Consider the following 21,426-nt stretch of genomic DNA (forward strand, 5'->3'; position numbering starts at 1 on the left):
TGTCCACAAATGACCACAAAAGTGCCACAACTACTTATTCAGGGGTCACAAATAAATTTTAGTGAGTGGGCATATTTGCAAGTATGGAATCTGCAAATAATGAGGACTCAGTGTCTGAATGCATTCTAAATATTAAAACGAAAAGTAAAAATATAGGACTTTCTTGCCCCTACCATTTCCACTCCCACTCCATCTTTCCAGAAGTAACCAGTTTTCTATGCATTTACATATATGTGCACTTACAGAAATAAATATGTATTGTTTAATAAATGGATCTCATGATACATACTGTTCTACAGTTTGCATTTTTCCTCAGGATGTCTTAGAGATCTTTCCACATCAATATGCACAGAATTGTCTCATTCTTTTTTAGTATTCTGTGGTGTGCATGAACCATAATTTATTTAACCGTTCCTCTATTCTTAAGTATTTAGTTTTTTCACTATTATAAATAATGTGCAGTGAACATTTTATACCTGTCTCTTTGTCCATATGTGCAGGGTTTTCTCTGGATTACATATATAAAAATGAAATTGCTAAGCAGAAATGTATATATACTTTAAATTTTGTTAGAAAGGTAATTGTGTTAGTTGGATCCTCTGGGAGGCTGACACAGAGATGTTTACTCAGTTTCCTCATTTAAAAAGTGGGGAAATAATAGTACCTACCACATAGTGTTGTAAAGAGATGAAATGAGCTAGCATGTCTTAAGCACTCGAAATAGTACTTGGGGAGCAGCTGGGTGGCTCCGTTGGTTAAGTGTCCAACTCTTGATTTCAGTTCAGGTCATGATCTCAGGGTCATGAGATCAAGGCCCAAGTCGGGCTCTATGGCTGGGCATGGAACCTGCTTAGGATTCTCTCCCTCTGCCTCTACCCCCTTCTCTTAAAAAAAAAAAAAAAGAATAGTACTTGGGACATGCTTGTACTATATTAAGTATTAACTGATGTTGCTTCTGCCATCATCATTATTATTATTTTTATTATTACTCTTCCGAATTACTTTCCCAAGAGGCTATACCATTTTTTTCCCTACCATCCCAACAATGTATAAAATAGTATTCATTTCCCCATACCTTTTTCAGTACTGGATAGCATAAATCTTTCTAATTTGGGCCAATTTGATGACCAAAAAAATGGTATTTTGTCTTAATTTGCATTTCCTTATTATGAGATTGAACATCTTTTTCATATTATTGGTCACTTATTTTCATCTTCTGTTTGTATACATGAAGTTTTTAATTTTTTCTTACTGATTTCTGGGACCTATTCATAAATTACAGGTATTAAGCTATAACATAGTTGTAAATATTTTCTGCCAGTCTCACATGGTTTTTCAAATTTATTTTCCAATATTATTTATTGTTTCTTTTGTCATAAAGGAAAAAGTTAAAATTTTGTATATCAATTTTTTTTTTCTTTACAGGTTTAGGGTTTGGGGTCTTTTTTTTATTTGACAGAGAGAGACACAGCGAGAGAGGGAACACAAGCAGGAGGAGAAGCAGGCTTCCCGCTGAGTAGGGAGCCCAATGCGGGCTCGATCCAGGACCCTGGGATCATGACCTGAGCCGAAGGCAGATGCTTAAAGACTGAGCCACCCAGGCACCCCTGGGGTCTTACTTTTAAAAGGACTTTCCTACTCCAGAGGTGCGTGGGTAGCTCAGTCGGTTGACCCTCTGCCTTTGGCTTAGGCCATGATCTGGGGGTCCGGGGATCTAGCCCTGCATGGGGCTTCCTGCTCTATTGGGAGTCTTGCTTTTCCCTCTCCCTCTGCTCCTCCCCCCACTGGAGCTTGCTCACTCGCTCTCTCAAATAAATAAAATCTTTAAAAAAAAAAAAAGGACTTTCCTACTCCAAACTTAGTTTTTGTTTTTGTTTTACATTTAGCTTTGTAAAGCATCTTGAATTTATTTTTATCTATAATTTAAAATAATTAGCTTCATTTTTTTCCCCCAATATAGCCAGTTGCTCCAGTACTATTCGTTGACTAGCACATTTTTTTCCCTAATGCTTTGAAATGGCACTTTTACCATGTTATAAATTCTTACACATATTAGATGGGAAGATATGGCCATTTTTGAAGGTTTTAGTAGGTGTTGTCAAATTACCCTAAGGAATACATTTAGAAATTTGTCTTACTGGAGAATGTTTTACTGCACCCTCTCAACCTATTTTTTTGTTTAGTTTTTGTATTTTCAGTTTTTGCCAAGTTAATAGTAAAAAATAGGAATGTTGTTTTGGTCTGCATTTCTTTGATTACTAGAGTGAACGTTAAAATATATATACTTTTAGGGCGCCTGGGTGGCTCAGTTGGTTAAGCGACTGCCTTCGGCTCAGGTCATGATCCTGGAGTCCCTGGATCGAGTCCCGCATCGGGCTCCCTGCTCGGCAGCGAGCCTGCTTCTTCCTCTGACCCTCCCCCCTCTCATGTGCTCTCTCTCTCTCATTCTGTCTCAAATAAATGAATAAAATCTTTAAAAAATATATATATATATATATACTTTTAATGTTCTGTATGCCATCTTCTATTCATATTCTTTGTCCATTTTTCGACTCTGGTGTTTGGTTTTATGTTGATTTGCAAGCCTCATTATATATAAAGAATATTACCCATTCATGTGTATTGCACAAAGGCTGTTGTTTACCTTTAAATTACTACCGTGGTTTTTTTTATTAATAGAGTCTGACTCTACAAATACAGACAGAAAGGTGTTCTGTTTTTAAGACCACACAGTCAACTCAAATATTTCCTTTTTTTTTTAACTTCAATGATTTTAATTTTTATATTTATCTCCCGTTTTATTTCGGTGCATTAATTCACTTCTTTTCTAAATAGCAAGTTGGTTATACAAAACAGTTTACTAAGTTATCCGTTCTTTCCATTGATTTCTAGTGCCATCTTGTATATAGTTGGTCTATTGAGGTGTGTTGATTCTGTTCTGTTGATTGATATATCTATTTTGTGGCTAGAGAATTCACCTTGGAAAGCACTCTGTGGAAGTATTTTTTCAAACACCTTAAATTTGGAAGTTAAAGGAAAATCCCTCTTAAGCTAGTGTAAGTGAAATTAGTTGCACTAAGTTGTGCTTGAGTGCCTTCTGTCAACATTCTGCCTTGTGGTCTGTAAACAACATACTTCACTAGTTCTCAAGGACATGGGAGAATGGTTGCTCTTAAGCTGCTACAAAGCTAGAGATAGAACTGTCTAAGAAGTACCAGCACCAGATACTTGCTTATTTAAAATATTAAATCCCAAAAGAAAATAGTTCCAGTGTTATTTCTTGCCAAATGTAATTGGATGTTCCTTTTTAGGTCTGATCATATCTTTGATTAGAAGCAAGTATTGAAAGTAAACCTATCTGTAGAACAGGAATCTCAAAATATCTAAAATAAAATATCTGTAGCTCAAATCATAGGCAAATGGCTAGTTTCTTTAATATTTAAAGAGCTCTTCTACTTAAGTGGAGAAATATGAACAACTCAATTTTAAGAAGCAAAGGTTATGAACACATGATTTCAGTAAAGTTTCTACAGCTGGCCCTTCAAGTTGTTCCACCTCTGGTAAGAGAATACAAATTAAAAATATAGTGAGATGCCATTTTTCACATATATTGGCAGAGATCAAAAAGGTTGATAAATGTTGTATTAGTGAAGCTATGATGAAATAAATAGGACTTGCTGGTTGAGGGTACATTAATATAACTTCCGTAATACAATTATGGAAGGACAATTTGGCAATATCTATCATTTTATATGCACATACTGTTTAACCCAGAAATTTTATTTCTAGGAATTTATTCTACAGATACAGTTTCATGTGTGAAATGAATTTTGTAGCAAATATATAAGGCTGTTCATTGCATTAGTGTTTGAAATAGGAAAAGGCTAGAAATAATCTAGTAAGGGGAAATACTAGAGAGTCCCCTCAGTATAAAACTGTATAAATAAAATTTGGCATTATCTGTATGCTAGCATACTATGAAGCCATTTTATTTTATTTTTTAAAGATTTTATTTATTTGAGACAGAGAGAATGAGAGAGAGAGCACATGAGAGGGGGGAGGGTCAGAGGGAGAAGCAGACTCCCTGCCGAGCAGGGAGTCCGATGCGGGACTCGATCCAGGGACTCCAGGATCATGACCTGAGCCGAAGGCAGTCGCTTAACCAACTGAGCCACCCAGGCGCCCCTATGAAGCCATTTTAAAAGAGTGAGGCAACTCTATGTATTCTAATGTATAAACTTCTCCATAATATATTATGAAGTAAAACAGCAAGGCACAAACAGTATCAGGTTGGTAAGGATATAGAGCAACTGGAACACATGTACTGCTGGTAGAATCACTAGTAAATTTAAAGGTGCATGTGCTTTATGACGTAGTAGTTTTTTCTTGTCAATAAATTCTAGAGGAACTCTTGCTCATTTGCCCAGGAAACATAGTACCATTTATAATCTTGAAAACAAAACAACAGCAACAGCCCACTAGAAACACCTGAAATATCTGGAGTAGAGTAAACGAATTTTAGAATACTGTACAGCAGTGCAGATGAATGAATTACAGCTACACACAACACTCTGAATGAATCTTAGTTGTGTGGGGTAAGAAAAGCAAGTCATGTGAGTATACATATAAGAATATTCTGTGGGGCGCCTGGGTGGCTGAGTCGTTAAGCATCTGCCTTCGGCTCAGGTCATGATCCCAGGGTTCTGGGACCGAGCCCCGCATCAGGCTCCCTGCTCCATGGGAAGCCTGCTTCTCCCTCTCCCACTCCCCCCCCCCGCTTGTGTTCCCTCTCTCGCTGTGTCTCTCTCTGTCAAATAAATAAACAAAATCTTAAAAAAAAAAAATTCTGTTCATATGAAGTTTGGAAACACTACGTTGTTTAGGAAAAAAATTACAAAACTACAAGCAAGGAAATTAATAAGCACAAAATCAAGGAAAGTGATTACCTCAGGGGAGAGGAAAGGAATTAGGGAGAACATACAGAGGATCAAAAAAAAATCTTTTTTTTTTTTTTCCCTTAAAACTGGCATGTGGTATGTGGGTACATGAGTGTTCATTATATCATGGATTTTTTTTTTTTTTTAGAGATTTTATTTATTTATTTGACAGAGAAAGACACAGCGAGAGAGGGAACACAAACGGGGAGTGGGAGAGGGAGAAGCAGACTCCCTGCCGAGCAGGGAGCCCGATGCGGGACTCGATCCCGGGACTCCAGGATCATGACCTGAGCCGAAGGCAGTCGCTTAACCAACTGAGCCACCCAGGCGCCCTATCATGGATTTTTTTGAACCTTATGTATATTTTATAAATATTCTTTATATTTACTAATACTTTTTGGAAAGCAAGATGTAAAACATATAATATGTTACTATGACTACATGGGCATTTTTATAAGTAAGGAATGCACACACACGTATAATCATACATTATCTCTGTAAAGATACAGAAGAAACTGGTAACCGTGTTTGTTGCTTCAAGGAAAAGCAACTGGGTGGTTGGAGGCCAGTCACTGAAAAGAAATCTACTTATTGCTCTACACTACACCTTTTGTAAAACCTTTTGCATTTTTGTAGCATGTGTATGTAGTACATACTCATATTTTAGCTTAAAAATGTGCACAGGAAAAGGAAAGGAAAGTCATTTATCATTTATGAGATGGCTGGAGAAAGTCAGACATTAATTGTCACTTGCATAGTCTTTTTTTTTTCCTTCAAGTCTCTATTGTTACTTCCTTCTCTTTTCAAATTAGACAAACAGAATTATGAGGGTCTCTTTATTTACATTTCACTATAAGAATACCAGGAACCAGTATATTCCCTAGGCCACATCTCAACTAACAGTTGGCTGGCCATGTTAAAAATACATTTCTCATTCTATTTTAGGAATACCTTTAATTTATGAAATAAATGAGCACATTTTCAGGATATGTCACTAAAATGTAACATGTTTTGCTGGCTTATTTAAGAGAATATTTTTTTCTATTTCCCCTCCTCTCAAATAGTTAGAAAATTAACTAGTGTCAGGGGCCCAGGAAAGTAAAATGAAAAATAACTATACCCTAATTTATCTTTTATTTTGGAGGGAGAAAATAATGTGATAAAATGTGGGTTATTAAATAATAGTCACAAAAATTATATAGAACATTCACGGGCGCCTGGGTGGCTCAGTTGGTTAAGCGACTGCCTTCGGCTCAGGTCATGATCCTGGAGTCCCTGGATCGAGTCCCGCATCGGGCTCCCTGCTCGGCAGGGAGTCTGCTTCTCCCTCTGACCCTCCCCCCTCTCATGTGCTTGCTCTCTCTCATTCTCTCTCTCTCAAATAAATAAATAAAATCTTTAAAAAAAAAAAAAACATTCACTGTTCATTCAGTTAATATTTATTAAGGGCATTTTCTGATGGTGATTGATGTTGAGTACCTTTGCATGTGCCTGTTGACCATTTATTTATCTTCTTTGGAAAAATTTCTACTCAGGTACATTTAATTGGATTATTTGTGGGTTTTTTGCTATTAAGTTGTATGAGTTCCTTATATATTTTAGATATTAACCACTTATCAGATACACAGTTTGCAAATATTCCTCCCATTCTGAGGTTGAAATGAAAATGAAAAGGTTGCCTTTTCATTTTGTTGATTGTTTCCTTTCCTGTGCAGAAGCTTTTTGGTTTAAGTAGTCCCACTTGTCTATCTTTGGTTTTGTTGCCTTTGCTTTTGTTGTCATTTCAAAAAAAATCATTGCCAAGACCAGTGTTAAAGAGCCTTCTTCTAGGGATTTTGTAGTTTCAGGTCTTAGATTTAAGTCCATAATCCATCTTGAGTTAATTTTGTGCATGATGTAAGCTAGCGGTCCAGTTTCATTCCTCTGCATGTGGATATCCAGTTCTCCCAACACTGTTTATTAAAGAAACCATCCCCATTGTGTGTTCTTGGTGCCCCTGTCCAAAGATTGGTTGACTGTATATGCATGGATTTATTTCTGGGCTCTATATTCTCCATTATTAGTCCCTTTATCTGTTTTTATGTGAGTACTACACTGTTTTTGGTAACTATAGGTTTGCAGTGTAATTTGAAATCAGGAAGTGTGATGCCCTCCAGATTTGTTCTTCTCAAGATTGCTTGGCCATTTGGAATCTTTTGTGGTTTCATATGAACTTTAGGATTGTTTTTTCTGTTTCTGTGAAAAATACCACTGGAATTTTGGTAGGGATTGCATTGAATCTGTAGATCACTTTAGGTAGTAAGGTCATTTTAACAATATTTTCTCCCTGATCATCAGGGAAATACAAATCAAAACCACAGTGAGATCTCACCTCACATCTGTTAGGATGGCTATTATCAAAAAGACAAGAGATAACAAATGTTGGTGAGGACGTGGAGAAAAGGGAACCCTGTACATAACTGTTGGGAATGTGAATTGGTAGAACCACAATGGAAAACATTATGGAGGTTCTAAAGAAAAGTAAGAAAGCTACCATATGTGGAGCAGTTCCACTTCTGGTTATGTATCTCAAGTAAACGAAATCAGTATCTTGAAGAAATACCTGCACTCCGTGTTCATTGTAACATTACTCACATAGCCAAAATATGGGAACAGATCTAAGAGTCCATCAACAGATAAATGGATACAGAAACATGGTATATATGTATAATGGACTATTATTCACCCATTAAAAAAGAAGGAAATTCTGGCATTTGTGACAAAATGGATGAAACTGGAGGGCATTATACTAGGTGAAATAAGTCAGAGAAAGACAAATACTATATGGTGTCATTTGTATACAGAATCTTTTTTTTTTTTTTTTTTTAAGTTGCACTTCTAGAAACAGTAGAATGGTAGTTGCCAGGGGTGGGGATGGAGGGAGAAATAGGGAGATGTTGATCAAAAGTTACAAACTTTCAGTTATCAGATGAATAAGTTCTTGGGATCTAACGTACAGCATGGTGACTGTAGTTTCTAATACTCTACTGTGTACTTGGAATTTGCTAAGAGAGTAGATCTTAAGCATTCTCACCAGGAAAAAATTTTTGAGTCATTGGCTTATAGGTGATAATTGAATCTGTGAACCTGAGATTGCCTAGAAAGAATGTGGAGACATAAAAGGTGACTTGGGAATGAACTTGAAGATCATTAATGATGTTTTTTATAATTTTTGTTATTGACAAGGTTTGGTTTTATAAGAATGTACTTTGTAATAACCTTGGTTGTTTCAACGAGGCTGTTGTGATATAATAACAGATGTATCTGTCCCTCTTGCCAGATGCATCTGTCATCTATTTGTATATTATCAATTATTTACTCAGTGACTAGATTTTGCAATGAATTAATCTTCCAAGAGTAACGCAATTGATATTTTCTAAGCATCTGAATCAGGAATGAGTTTTGTTTAAATAAGGAATGAAGAACTATTCTTACAATGTATTTGTTCTTTAAGTGATTAAGGAGATACCATTTTTAGCTATCTTTCCAGATAGTAAGGAAAGTAGTCTTTTTCCGTGAGCCATTGATAATCTCCTTATAGACAGCTTTAAAAACAATGAAAGTGTATTATTCTGGTGCCCTACCTGATATAGTCTCTGATTACCTAAATCTCAGTTTGGGGTTAGAACGGTAGGATATGCTTCCTCTGCTACTAAGTAGTCACAGAAGGCAGGATAAGAAGTTGATAAATTGGACTCTGTCAAATTTAAAACATTTATCCTTCAAAAACCATTGTTAAGAAAATTTAAAGGCAAGGGGCACCTGGCTGGCCCAATCAGTAGAGCTTGTGATTCTTGATTTGGGGTTGTGAATTTGAGCCCCACGTTGGACGTAGAGTTTACTTAAAAAAAAAAAAATTAAAGGGAAGACTAAGGGAAAATATCTGTAAAGGAAAGGAAAAAGGTGAATTTCTCCTTCCTTAGCTTTTTGTTTTATTCAGGGCCTCAGTGGATTGGATGATGCATACCCACACCACCACACATGTCTATGCAAAGACCTGTATGCAGAGGTTTGTAGTTTGTAGCAGTTTATTCATAATAGCAAACAATGTATGATTCTATTTATATGAAATTCTACAAGAGGCAAAACTATAGTAATAGAAAGCAGGTCTATCTTGGGAGCTTGGGGGGAAGGGATTGACTGCAAAGGATTATGAGGGAATTTTTTGTGGTGATACTCTGTGTCATGACTGAGATGACTGTACAGTTGTCAAAACTCATTGAATTATACACATAAAATGGCAAATTTCATTGTATCTAAAGTATACCTCAATAAAGCTAATTTAAACAATTGTGAAGAGTTATCAGAAACCCTTTAGGAAATAATTCATTTGTAAAATAGGGCATAGACCTAAAGAAGTGAAGTTTCTTGCTCAAAATTCCATGAATAGTGTGCCTGTGGATAGAGTGCATATCTCCAGCTTCCTAGTCTCATAGGCAGCACAATTCTCTTGGCATTAGATCACATCCTGCTATCTATTGTTACAAAGGTAAAACTCAGGTTTTTCCTTCCTGTGTAGGCAAAAACCCAGTTCTTCCCTACCATGTCTTTCTTTCCTGTGACTCTCCTTTACTATTCACAGCACACTTCACTTCTGACACTTCTGGTCACCAAATGTGTAAAGGTTCTCCCCCCCCCCCCCCAACAGGCAGTTCTCTGTGACACGAGCTGGGTGTCCTACAATTTTACTCAATTCTGACACTACGCAAAGATAATGTTAGATCCCACAGGTTAAGGGCTCACTCCCACAAGACTACCCTTCCCACCCCACCCCCCAAGCATACGCTTCAGATGCCAGTCACAAGCCCTGTGCTTTCACCAACTGGCTAAAAATTGGAGGTTCCAGTGACCCCCTACTTGGGTTCAATTAGTTTACTAGAGTGGCTCACAGAACTCAGGGAAACACTTACTTTGGTTTACCAGTTTATTATCAAAGGACATAGGATATATAAAGGATATAGATGAACATAGAGATGAAAGATGCATAGGGCAAGGGATGTGGGAAGGGCCATGGAGCTTCCATGATCTCTCTGTGCATACTCCTCTTCTGCTACCAACCTGGAAGCTCTCCAAACCTTGTACTTTTGAGATTTTATGGAGGCTTCATCACGTAGGCATGATTTTCATCCCTTTCCTCAAGAGAAGGGGTGAGGGGGCAGGGCTGAAGAGTCCAAGCTTCTAATCATGGCTCCATCTTTCCCTTGACCAGCCCTCATCCAGGAGTCTAATGAGTTGCCTCATTAGAACAAACAACACTACTATCACCCAGGAAATTACAAAGGTTTCAGGAGCCCTGTGTCAGGAACAAAGGTCAAAGACCAATATAAGAACATGAGATGGTCCTAGTTGGAAATTACAAAGATTTTAGAGGTTGAGTGTTCATCTTAGGTCTCTGTGTATATTATAATCTCTGGAAATACAAGGATCAGGTTTATGTTTCTCTTCATACTTCCCACATTGTATTGCACAGAGCATGTGCTCAGTATTTGCTGAATGAAGGAAAGCTTGGCGTAGTGCACCATGCCCCCCAGACTTGGACAGAAAAGTCAGGAATATCTCATGGCATAGTGCCAGGCTTTTCAAATTCAGCAGAGACTTTCTCTAATGTATGGTTTCCTTAGACCACCACATCTTGGCTTAGGAGTTCACAGCTACCACAAATGTAAGCTAATTAATGGGAGATTGTTGTTTTATATATTTCTATGAAAGCTTAGGTAGTGTTTTCAGACGTTGGAAATTGAGGGAGAGATCAGTTTACATTTTCAATCTGAAGCCAAATATAACTGCAGTGAGAATACAAACTCCTCTTAAAGATTAAATAGAAGAGCAGCTGTCAGAATCGGAACTTTTGTCTTTCTCCAAAGCTCTCCATTCTTAAATCCATCCTCTTTTATAATTAAGGGACCGTGCTAACAGCACAGAATAACACTCATCTCAGTGTTAAACTCACTTCCCTTGCATTTTCTAGACTCTAAACTTTTACAACTCTGATTCACTTTTAAATAATTCAGTAGATCTACACGAATTGAACACTTATGATATTTTTCATCTAAACCCAAGAGAGAACAATAAATTTAAAAAGAAGGTGGAATCCCACAGATTGTTTCCTTCCTTAAAGTAAAAATGAATACTTTTGGTGAAAGAGCAATATATCATCAATAACATTTAACATTTACCAACTTGGGCACCTGGGTGGCTCAGTCGGTTAAGCATCTGCCTTCAGCTCAGGTCATGATCTCAGGGTCCTGGGATCGAGTCCTGCATTGGGCTCTCTGCTCAGTGGGGAGTCTGCTTCTCCCTCTGCCTCCGCCTCTTACTCATGTTCTTTCTCTCTCAAATAAATAAATAAAATCTTAAAAAAAAAATTTACCAACTTACTACTCTGTACCAGGCATTTGTTCTAAGTGTTTTACGCATATTCCCTCTCATAATCCGTACAACACTATGAGGTCATTTTGTTGTTATCCTCATTTATAGTTGAGGAAACTGAGGCACACAGAGGTTAAATAACTTGCCTAAAATCTCACTACCAGTAAGTGGTGGGCCTGGAATCTGAATCCAGAGCCTGAATTCTACCACTGTGATATGATATCTCCCAGTTAAGTCAATGGATATGTGACTAAATAATTTAGAATGTGATTTTTTTTTTTAAAGATTTTATTTATTTATTTGAGAGAGAGAGAACACATGAGAGGGGGGAGGGTCAGAGGGAGAAGCAGACTCCCTGCCGAGCAGGGAGCCCGATGCAGGACTCAATCCAGGGACTCCGGGATCATGACCTGAGCCGAAGGCAGTCACTTAACCAACTGAGCCACCCAGGCGCCCTAGAATGTGATATTTTTATCAGAATTATTTTACTTATGTAAATTAAGGGAGTACAATTTATTGAAGAAATGATTTTGAATTATGTAATATTGAGATTACCAACTAGTTGGCAAAAGTTATTTTGACAGGCCTGGAAGTCATACAATGGAATCTTTGCTATACCCTCAGGAAAGTTATTTATTTATTATGACATACCCTACAGAGTCCTTTCCAAGAAGGTGATGGGGTGCACATTTTCTGTACAATGCAAATAAGACAAATATGAGTGCTTATTGTAATGTTTGAGAGTAGACTTTAAATAACCAAAAAGTTCCTTAGAGATAGGGAACAGGGAATCTTTTTTTCTTGAGAAATTGGGTTATTTCTTTAAGGAGGATGAGCTGGGAGTGGCATATTCCTTGAACATTTATGAGAAATGTGGGTGTGGGAGGAAGCTATATTTTAGAGTGAGTAAAACTCAGAGGAGTCACTCCTCTGAACTGACAAAAATATTGTCTCCCACTTTGGATTGACCTCCTGTGAAGAAGGTTCCTCTTAGACTCACTGTCACTATGCTTACAAAGTTGTAATTAAGTCTGCTCTGATATAAATCTAAATGTTTCTGATGGTATTTTTAGGAATACTATTCTTTATTTAGTGAATGGTGTTCAAGAAGTCAGCATCCTGTGGTAGGAATAGTTCGGGGTGGTTAATTGAAAACCTTAGTTTTAGTCCTGGCACTGCTGGTTACTTTGTATCCTTGGACTTAGCACTCTCGGGGCCTCAGTATTCTTCAAACCCTAACTTGGGGAGGTTAGGACTGATGATCTCTGAGATCCCTTCTAGCTCTAAATTCCCTAATTTTATGGCTCTTTTTGGCCAGGAATCCTCCATGATTTTATTTTATTTTTTAAGATTTTATTTATTTATTTGATAGAATGAGATAGCATAGAGGGGGCAAGGACTCTTGCATGATTGAGAGCCACTCTTTTCTGCTGCATTGCTTGTTTACTTCTTGATCATTGTGCACAGATGAACCTTTTCAGTGATTGAAGGCTGTAGAATTATTAATGTTCAGCCCTTTTGTTAAAATACTTTTGTAAATTCTGCAACACTTTCCTGCCCACAAAAACAATTTGGCCTACCAAATTTGTTTGATTTTATCCCCTTTACCAGTTTCCTCTCCCTTAAACCAGCTCACTTTTACATGTAAAACATGGAGACTACTCATTTAGTGAAATGAATGTTAAACTTGTTTTGGGTTTTTTCAGTCAGGGAAGAAACAATAAGTATTCCAGTATGATCTGCTGAATTCTTCCATGGTGGCTTCTCATGCTACTTTAGTTGAAATGGAATAGAAAATGTAGACACAGTTATTTAAGTTCCATTTTCGTTCTCTACCTGATTTACTTTAATTTCTTTGGCATTCTCTAATTTATTTTAGATCCAGAGCATGTGCTTAAATTCATACATGATTAAAAGATTTCAGTGTATAAGCGCAATTAGTGCATTTTGTTTAAATCTAATATGTAAAATATAAAGGAAATGCACAGGGGTGCCTGGTTGGCTCAGTCGGTTAAGCATCCTACTCTTGATTTCAGCTCAGGTCATGATCTCAGGGTTGTGAGATCAAGCCCCCCATGGGGTTCTGCGCTGGGCATGGAGCCTGCTTAAGATTCTCTCCCTCTGCCCCTCCCCCTCCCTCTCTTAAATAAAGTGAATGCACATTTTTTTAAAGGGCAGAATTGTATGAATTAATCTACACTCAGATAAGACAGTGAAAAGTACAAGGGTTCTCAACCCCACTCCACCCTCCAATCCTATTCAACCAAAGTAGGCCACTCCTAGCCATGTGATAAATACTCTTCCACATATTTTTCATACACTATATAGACAGTTTAAACATTGTGGTTAGCTTTTCTTTAATGACTTCATGCATTATATATTAAGGGCTTCAATGATTGGGATTGTAATAGGACAGATTCTGGTACCATATTGTACTTGTCGATAAGGCGGATTTTAAAATAGAAATCCACTGCTAGTTTATGTTTAATGTATTTATAGGATTAGACCCAAGACCACGTTAATGGAGCAAGGGCTGATAGAATACACTACAATGAGAGGACAGTGTTGGTATGATTTAGTCAATTTTAAAATGAGATGACCTCTGAACTACAGTCTTACTTGCAGACAGCTGGTAACAGTTGTATTTTAAGAAGAGATAGAACAGCCAGTGGAGTTTAAGGGAAAAGAAAATCAAACTAAAAAGATTAATGACTGTTCTCTATTTACTTGCTATCTAACAAAACATTTTGTGATTTCATTCTATTAGCAAAGCATTCTCAATCTCAATGTTTCCAGCTTGCTATTCCTATAAAATCTGTCCCCAGAGCTTTTATTTCAGCAAGTCCGAACTTGCCTTATGCTTCATCTTCAACCTGAATGATACACTAAAGCAGTTGGGCAGAAAAGTGATGTCCTGAATACTTTTTATGACTAGCAGCCATGGCAACCATCAGATGTCAACCTTTTTATTTTGGAATATGAGTTTCATGAGTGTACTATTGTGTTAAATTATTTTGTCTACTACTGCCCTGTGTATGTATTTTTTAACTAAAACAAAAATATCTCACTTACTTCCCTGAAGACATGTAATAGTTATTTAGTGCTTACACTTGCAGTTGCTTACAAGTATTATCTCATCATCTAATTTAATTCTCACAGAAACCTAAATGTTAAGTCATATTACTTTTCTGCTGAAGCAAGTTTAGGAAAATTAAGGGACTTGCTCAAGTGTGTCCAAAGCTGAGATTGAAACTGTGACTTGTTGGGTTTAACTCCCGTGATAGTGGACCAGGGACTTCTGAAAATCTGCTCCTCCATAAATGCAATAAGAATACTGGCAAAAATTGTCAGATCAACTTTTTCAGAACTCTGGAAATTAACTAAGGCTCACAGCAATCCAAGGAGCATTTATTAAGAAAATCACCCGAATCGGGTGCCTGGGTGGCTCAGTTGATTAAGCGACTGCCTTCGGCTCAGGTCATGATCCTGGAGTCCCGGGATCGAGTCCCGCATTGGGCTCCCTGCTCAGCGGGGAGTCTGTTTCTCCCTCTAACCGTCCCCAGTCTCGTGTGCTTGCTCTCTCTCATTCTCTCTCTCAAATAAATAAATAAAATCTTTAAAAAAAAAGAAAAAATCACCCGAATCTTGGCAAGAACAGCAAGCTTTGTGGCAATTTAAATTGTGCTAATCACACACCCCCTCTCAGCTACATAGTAGCCTTGAAAGCCAGTAGCCTTGCAAGTTTGGTAGCAGTGTAAACCAGCAGCTCAGCAACCACTTGAGATGGCAAAAGGGTCTGGTGCTCCTTAAAGCCCCATCCTCAGAATTGCTACCATTTGATATGTCAGCTCACTGAAAATCTCCTCAGGCCTTACCTTTATTGGACCAGATTGAGAGCTTGCTCTGTCTCACCCCCAGGACATTTGTTAAAAGCAATCAGCACTAGTTGTTTAACATTGCAGGTACGTGGGGCACCTCGGTACCTTGGTCAGTTCCCTGCTCGGTGGGTAATCTGCTTGTCCCTCTCCCTCTACCCCTCCTCAACCTCCCCCCCATTCACGTGCTCTTTCTCAAATAAATAAATTTTTTAAAAATTGCAGGTACCTGAGGTTGTTTATTTGACACTAACAAAAGGCTAACTAAAAAACATAAAGGAAAAACTGGGGAACAGGATGTCCAAAGGAGTCTTTGAAAAACTCCAACATATTTCCTAGGAATCCAGAAGGCTCTACACATATTTAGGGCTTTTCACATATCCAGGATAGGTTTTTTTGCTTTTTTTTTTTAAGATTTTATTTATTTGACAGAGAGAGAGACACAGCAAGAGGGAACACAAGCAGGGGGAGTGGGAGAGGGAGAAGCAGGCTTCCCGCTGAGCAGGGAGCCCGATGTGGGGTTCGATCCCAGGACCCTGGGATCATGACCTGAGCTGGAGGCAGACGCTTAATGACTGAGCCACCCAGGCACCCCTCAGGATGGGTCTTCATTAATCTGTTGCCTCTAGCTAAATTTGAGGCTCTGTGCAAGCAGGAAGTGAGTACTAAGGCAGAGTTGTTAATTGCCTGTTGGAGCATTGAAAATGTACCACAACAGACACAGACAGCAAGGCTGAGAGACACACTGATTCAAGGCATTTAAAGAAATCTTATTCCAGGGGTGCCTGGGTAGCTCAGTCAGTTAAGCATCTGCCTTCAGCTCAGGTCATGATTCTGGAGTCCTGGGATCAAGCCCAACATCCGGCTCCCTGCTTAGTGGGGAGTCTGTTTCTCCCTCTCCCTTTGCCCCTCCCCCTTCTTGTGCACTTTCTCTTTCTCTCTCAAATACATAATAAAAAAAAATCTTTAGGGGCTCCTGGGTGGCTCAGTTGGTTAAGCATTGCCTTTGGCTCAGGTCATGATCCCAGAGTCCTGGGATCAAGCCCCACATAGGGCTCCCTGCTCTGCGGGGAGCCTGCTTCTCCCTCTCCCTCTCCCTCTGCCTGCTGCTCTGCCTATCTGTGCTCTCTCTCTCTGTCTGTCAAATAAAGAAATAAAATCTTTAAAAAAAAAATCTTTAAAAAAAAAAAATCTCATTCCAGCCATTAGCTAGACTACTAAGCTAATGGAACAGAGACTTCAGAGGCCACACACAACAATGATCCAAACTTTACAGAGCTATTCCAGGAAAGTCAGTAAACAAACAGTAACAACAGGGGCGCCTGGGTGGCTCAGTTGTCAAGCATCTGCCTTTGGCTCAGGTCATGATCCCGGGGTCCTGGGATCAAGCCCCGCATCGGGCTCCCTGCTCTGCAGGAAGCCTGCTTCTCCCTCTCCCTCTGCCCCTGCTTGTGTTCCCTCTCTCGCTGTGTTTCTCTCTCTGTCAAATAAATTTAAAAAATCTTTAAAAAAACAAAAACAGTAACAACAGCAAACCTAGGGACAGGAGGATTTGATTTCCATAGTTGTCACATGTCAACAGGGTAAGACTCATTATGACTTCCTTTTGTGTGTAATGGTACACAGGTGAGCTACTGAGAGGCATGTGGGATGCTGTAGTTCCTAGTTTGGTTTCCTTTTTCCTATTGTGTGCAAGTCTTTTATTCGGCTGGATTGGTTACCTAGGAAACAGCTGCAGGGTAAAGATGGATTGGCTGTTTGAGAAATGGAATTACAGGCCCCTTACAGCAGCAAAAAACCTGTTGGATAAAACAAAACAAAAATCAGTGAATGGCTGAGCTTGTGCCTAATTATTAATTAGCGTGCTTTAGGAAATTACACCAAGACAAGGTCTTTAGAAGAAACTAATGCTATGTGATTTTAAATTTAGGTTGTTTTTCATTCTTTTAAGTTCACCAGTTGCTTATTAATTCATGCTTCGTGCCCACTGCTGCAGGCCATCCTGGGGGTTACCAGTGAAGTAGAAGGGTCAGTTCCTTCCTAAAAAAACCATTTTCTGTTTGAGGTAAAAAAATAAAAAAATAAAAGTTATCTTAAAATCAAGTACACGATTGTGTGATGTGTCCAGGGAATTTGGAAGATATAAAAAATCTTGGCTAGTCAACACTAGAGGTGGATTTGAATCTACAAGTAGGAGATAATTCTTTGAGGTAGAGGATGAGATTTAAAGACCGGTGTGAGTTTGGGTACCAACAGTACCTGAATTTATAAGATGTAATAGTAGCAGGACAGGTACTTTTGCAGATCCCTTTCCCCAGGCAGCTTATGGAAAATATGTGACTATGATATAAACTATGTTGACCTAGAGTCTTACTCATGAAAAAGAACTTCAACAGTGTTGACTCTTTGTACTAGCCTGTATGATTTATTTAAGGAAAGTCTGTTTTCACTGAAAGTGTGACAGGATATTAGTTTTTGGAATCCCAACCACCATAACAATGCTGGGCACAAAGACATTAAATAATCCACAATTTTGTGAATTGATTTTCTTATATACAGCATATCTTACGGCTATCAGCTAGCTTTAGCTTTCTTTTCTTCCAGAATGTAGCTGTAGAGTATTTGGTCTTGATTTGTGGTAATAAGGACTTTTGTAATTACAGGAACATAATTCTTCTTTTAAAACTGAACATCTGTCAGGTTATTTCCATTTGCTTTGTGGAAGTGATAGCTCTCATTTTCATTTTCATTTTCTTGTTCTATTTCTATTCACCTGGTGTGGTATGCCAGTCAGGAGGGGAAGCAGGAACAATCCCACTCAGAAAGCTTAACAATCTACAGGCAGAGGAGGTTATGTTAAATTTGAGCCCTAACTAGCTCTTGGCCATGTCCATAAATGGAAAGTAAGAGGTAACATAAGATACTCAGAAATATTTTGAAGGAGAGATATTTTAGTTATGATTTACTGAACCTACAATTTTACATATTTGCCAGCAAAAAGTAATTGTCAAATGTAAATCTAAGTCCATTAGTTATATACAGTTACCAATAAAACTTTCTTTGTATTTTAAATTAAGTTGTAAAGAAAGTTACTACTGTAATCAGAATCCACAATATTGCATTTTTCAGAGGATCTTTCATTGCCTGTTGTCTATTTTTATAGCAATTACAGTTTTATAAATGGGATAGGGACTATAGAGGGTAATTTGTTAGAAGTCTTTTGCTGATGGGCTCCCTGCTCCGCGGGAAGCCTACTTCTCCCTCTCCCACTCCCCCTGCTTGTGTTCCCTCTCTCGCTGTCTCTCTCTCTGTCAAATAAATAATTAAAATCTTAAAAAAAAAAGTCTTGCTGAATGATCAAGAGTAATTTCCTGTTCATTCTTGAGCACTGCTGTGAATACCTTATTTCCTAAATTATAATAAAATGCTTTATCATAATTAGACACCCTCTGTCCCCCAAGTTTTCTTTTCAAGGAAACTTTTTAGTGTTTCAATTTAAAAACATTTATTCAGTTCACCCCTACCCTTTGCTTTCTCTGATTCAAGCAATTACTATGATTTTTTTTTTTACTATGATAATTTTAAGGTTCGCAATTAAGTGTCAGAACTTTGAACTGATTTACTTTTCTTCGACCTACTAAGTCACTGAGCTCCAAGCAGCAGCTAGAAAGAGGGATAGTGTGTGGCATTATTATGAAGGTTTGCTCACTTTCTATTCCCCTCCAAACCCCCATCTGCCTCCATCCTGCCAGAGATGATCCTACAGTTATAATGCTGTTTGCACCTTTGCGGAGATCACAAGATGGACCTAACTATTGGATGATTTGAGAGAAAAGGGTACTCTTTGAGCTCTTCTTCTTCCATTCAACCAAAAGAGTCAGAATTAGCATTAGAGGGGGAGAGTTTTGAGAGAACTGATCTTTTGCTTCATTTTCCTTGAACACATTGCTTTGTTTCTAAAAGTGTATCAATGGCAAAACTCAGGTTGCAGGAGAGCCCCCTACCTCCAGCAGCCCCACCTACCCACACATACATCTGTATACACACATCCAGCTCTGCTGTCTGCTCCCACCAAGGCAGCTTCCCGAAATGCCTCTCATCGGAATTTTACTGACTGTCCTCAAAAAAGGCACTTGTTTGTGCAAGTGCTGTGATTTTGAGGTTAATGTCTTTTTGTTGTTGGTGTTGTCATTATTTTTGTTCAAACTGAGAAAATAATTAGGACTAAAAAAAAAAAAATGCAGAAATCTGTTATGTTCCAGAAATTTCTTACGTTTTAGGCAACAGTGTTCCCATTTGTAGTTGCTCTTTTTCACCCAAAAGTAACGTTTTAATTGTTCTTAATGGGGAAGAGAATAAAATAAGTATTTTCACCGTATCTAGTTTTCTGTAAATTAATTCACCCCAAATTTGATAGAGGGGTTCCCTGGGCTTGACATAAGAACATGTTAATGTGAAAATAGCACCTGATGTTTTACAAAAATCACCATCATGTTATTTAAATGGGAGAGGGGGCATTTGAAAAATTACCACTAATGCCTTTATGCTTTTCTGCTGAAGCATGCTAGTAATGGTTTAGCAATCTGAACACTTGTGCATTGCACAGAAATTGTTGAACTTACCACAAGGAGGAACCTACTAGTTTTCCCAACATTTTCTTGAATTTAATGGAAGTGTTTATATTATAATATTCTTAGGCCTTTTTTTTAGATTTTACTTATTTATTTATTTTAGAGAGAGAGTTTGCAAGCAGGGGGAGGAGCAGAGGGAGAGGGAGAGAGAGAATCTCAACCAGACTCCGTGCTGAGTATGGAGCCCAACATGGGGCTCATTCCCAGGACCCTGAGATCATGACCTGAGCCGAAACCAAGAGTCTGACACTTAACCAACCGAGCCACCAAGGTGCCCCTATTCTTAGGCCTTTTAACTTTAATAAAATATATTCATTCTAATACTTAATCCGTTATTTAATTTTATCTATATATTATGACTAGACATATTTCAAGTTTGTCTTCAGATTCCTGAAAAGTGTTTTTCTTCTCATCCAAAATCAAATAATATGCAGTGAGTCTTGGATCTGAGAATAGAAAAGTTCCAGGTCTTTCGGCTAGTATGTAAGCTCAGCAAGACCAGGAGCCTCATCTGTCCTGTTCATAGTTATTTCCCTGGAGCCCAGAACATTGCCTGATACAAGTACTCAGAAAAGTATTTGTTTGGGCGCCTGGGTGGCTCAGTTGGTTAAGCGACTGCCTTCGGCTCAGGTCATGATCCTGGAGTCCCGGGATTGAGTCCCGCATCGGGCTCCCTGCTCGGCGGCGGTCTGCTTCTCCCTCTGACCCTCTTCCCTCTCGTGCTGTCTCTCATTCTCTCTCTCAAATAATAAATAAAATCTTTAAAAAAAAAAAAAGAAAAGTATTTGTTTAATGAATGACTGAAAGAACTGTGTGGTTTTTGCGAGTTTTTTTTAAGTTCACTTTGTATGTTAAGTATGACTACATTGTGAACTACAGTGGAATGCTGAATCATGAGACTCAGTGGAATTAAATGCCTGAGTGACCTACACAGAAATAAGATTTAGGGACTACAGCGGTGTTGGTGGGGGATATTCCTTGGGAATGCCAGACCCACTAAAATACTCCCACCTTTTGCATCTCCCCAGGAGCACTCACTGTGGGCCTCGTGCGACAATGTCAAACAATCCATGGACGAGACCGGACGTGCATCCCACCTCGGCTTCCCCCAGAGTGGGTCACCACACTGTTTTTTATCATCATGGGAATCGTTTCATTGACTGTCACATGTGGTTTGCTGGTGGCTTCCCACTGGCGGAGAGAAGCTACAAAATATGCTCGATGGATAGCATTCACTGGAAGTAAGTAACCTGTGCTTACTAAATTTGTCTAGAAGGCGTGCACAGTGGTATTTTAATGAAGATATCAAGAATCAGTCATAAGGACTCCATAATCATCAAAGAGCACCACTTGCTGTGGCCGTCATATAGACTCTGCACAGTCCCATCAGTTCTTCAGAATTCTCACCACAAGACCAAGACATCCAAAACCTTAATTGCTTTGTATGAAATGCTATTTTAATGAATTTTATTTTTGCTCACATTGTGACATAAGCGTTCCAGGTCTGTGGGCTCAGAGCTATCACTAACCTGAGTCTTTTATTCTTCTTGAAAGTATTGGTATCCTCTACCAAAT

At 38.4% G+C, this 21,426-nt stretch overlaps 1 protein-coding gene across 1 annotated transcript in view; it reads left to right on the plus strand.

Moving 5' to 3' along the window:
• MOSMO (modulator of smoothened) overlaps window positions 1–21,426 on the plus strand; it is a 58,889-nt gene that overhangs the window by 29,267 nt on the left and 8,196 nt on the right. Inside the window, exon 2 of the mRNA XM_045875127.3 lies at window positions 20,880–21,092. Coding sequence (XP_045731083.1) covers window positions 20,880–21,092 — 213 coding nt within the window. The remainder of the gene's footprint in view (window positions 1–20,879; window positions 21,093–21,426) is intronic.

This window comes from Mirounga angustirostris, unplaced genomic scaffold (assembly GCF_029215605.1).
Source record: "Mirounga angustirostris isolate CCGP_5_RB_7025 unplaced genomic scaffold, mMirAng1.0.hap1 SCAF_5, whole genome shotgun sequence".
NCBI classification, from domain to species: Eukaryota; Metazoa; Chordata; class Mammalia; order Carnivora; family Phocidae; genus Mirounga; species Mirounga angustirostris.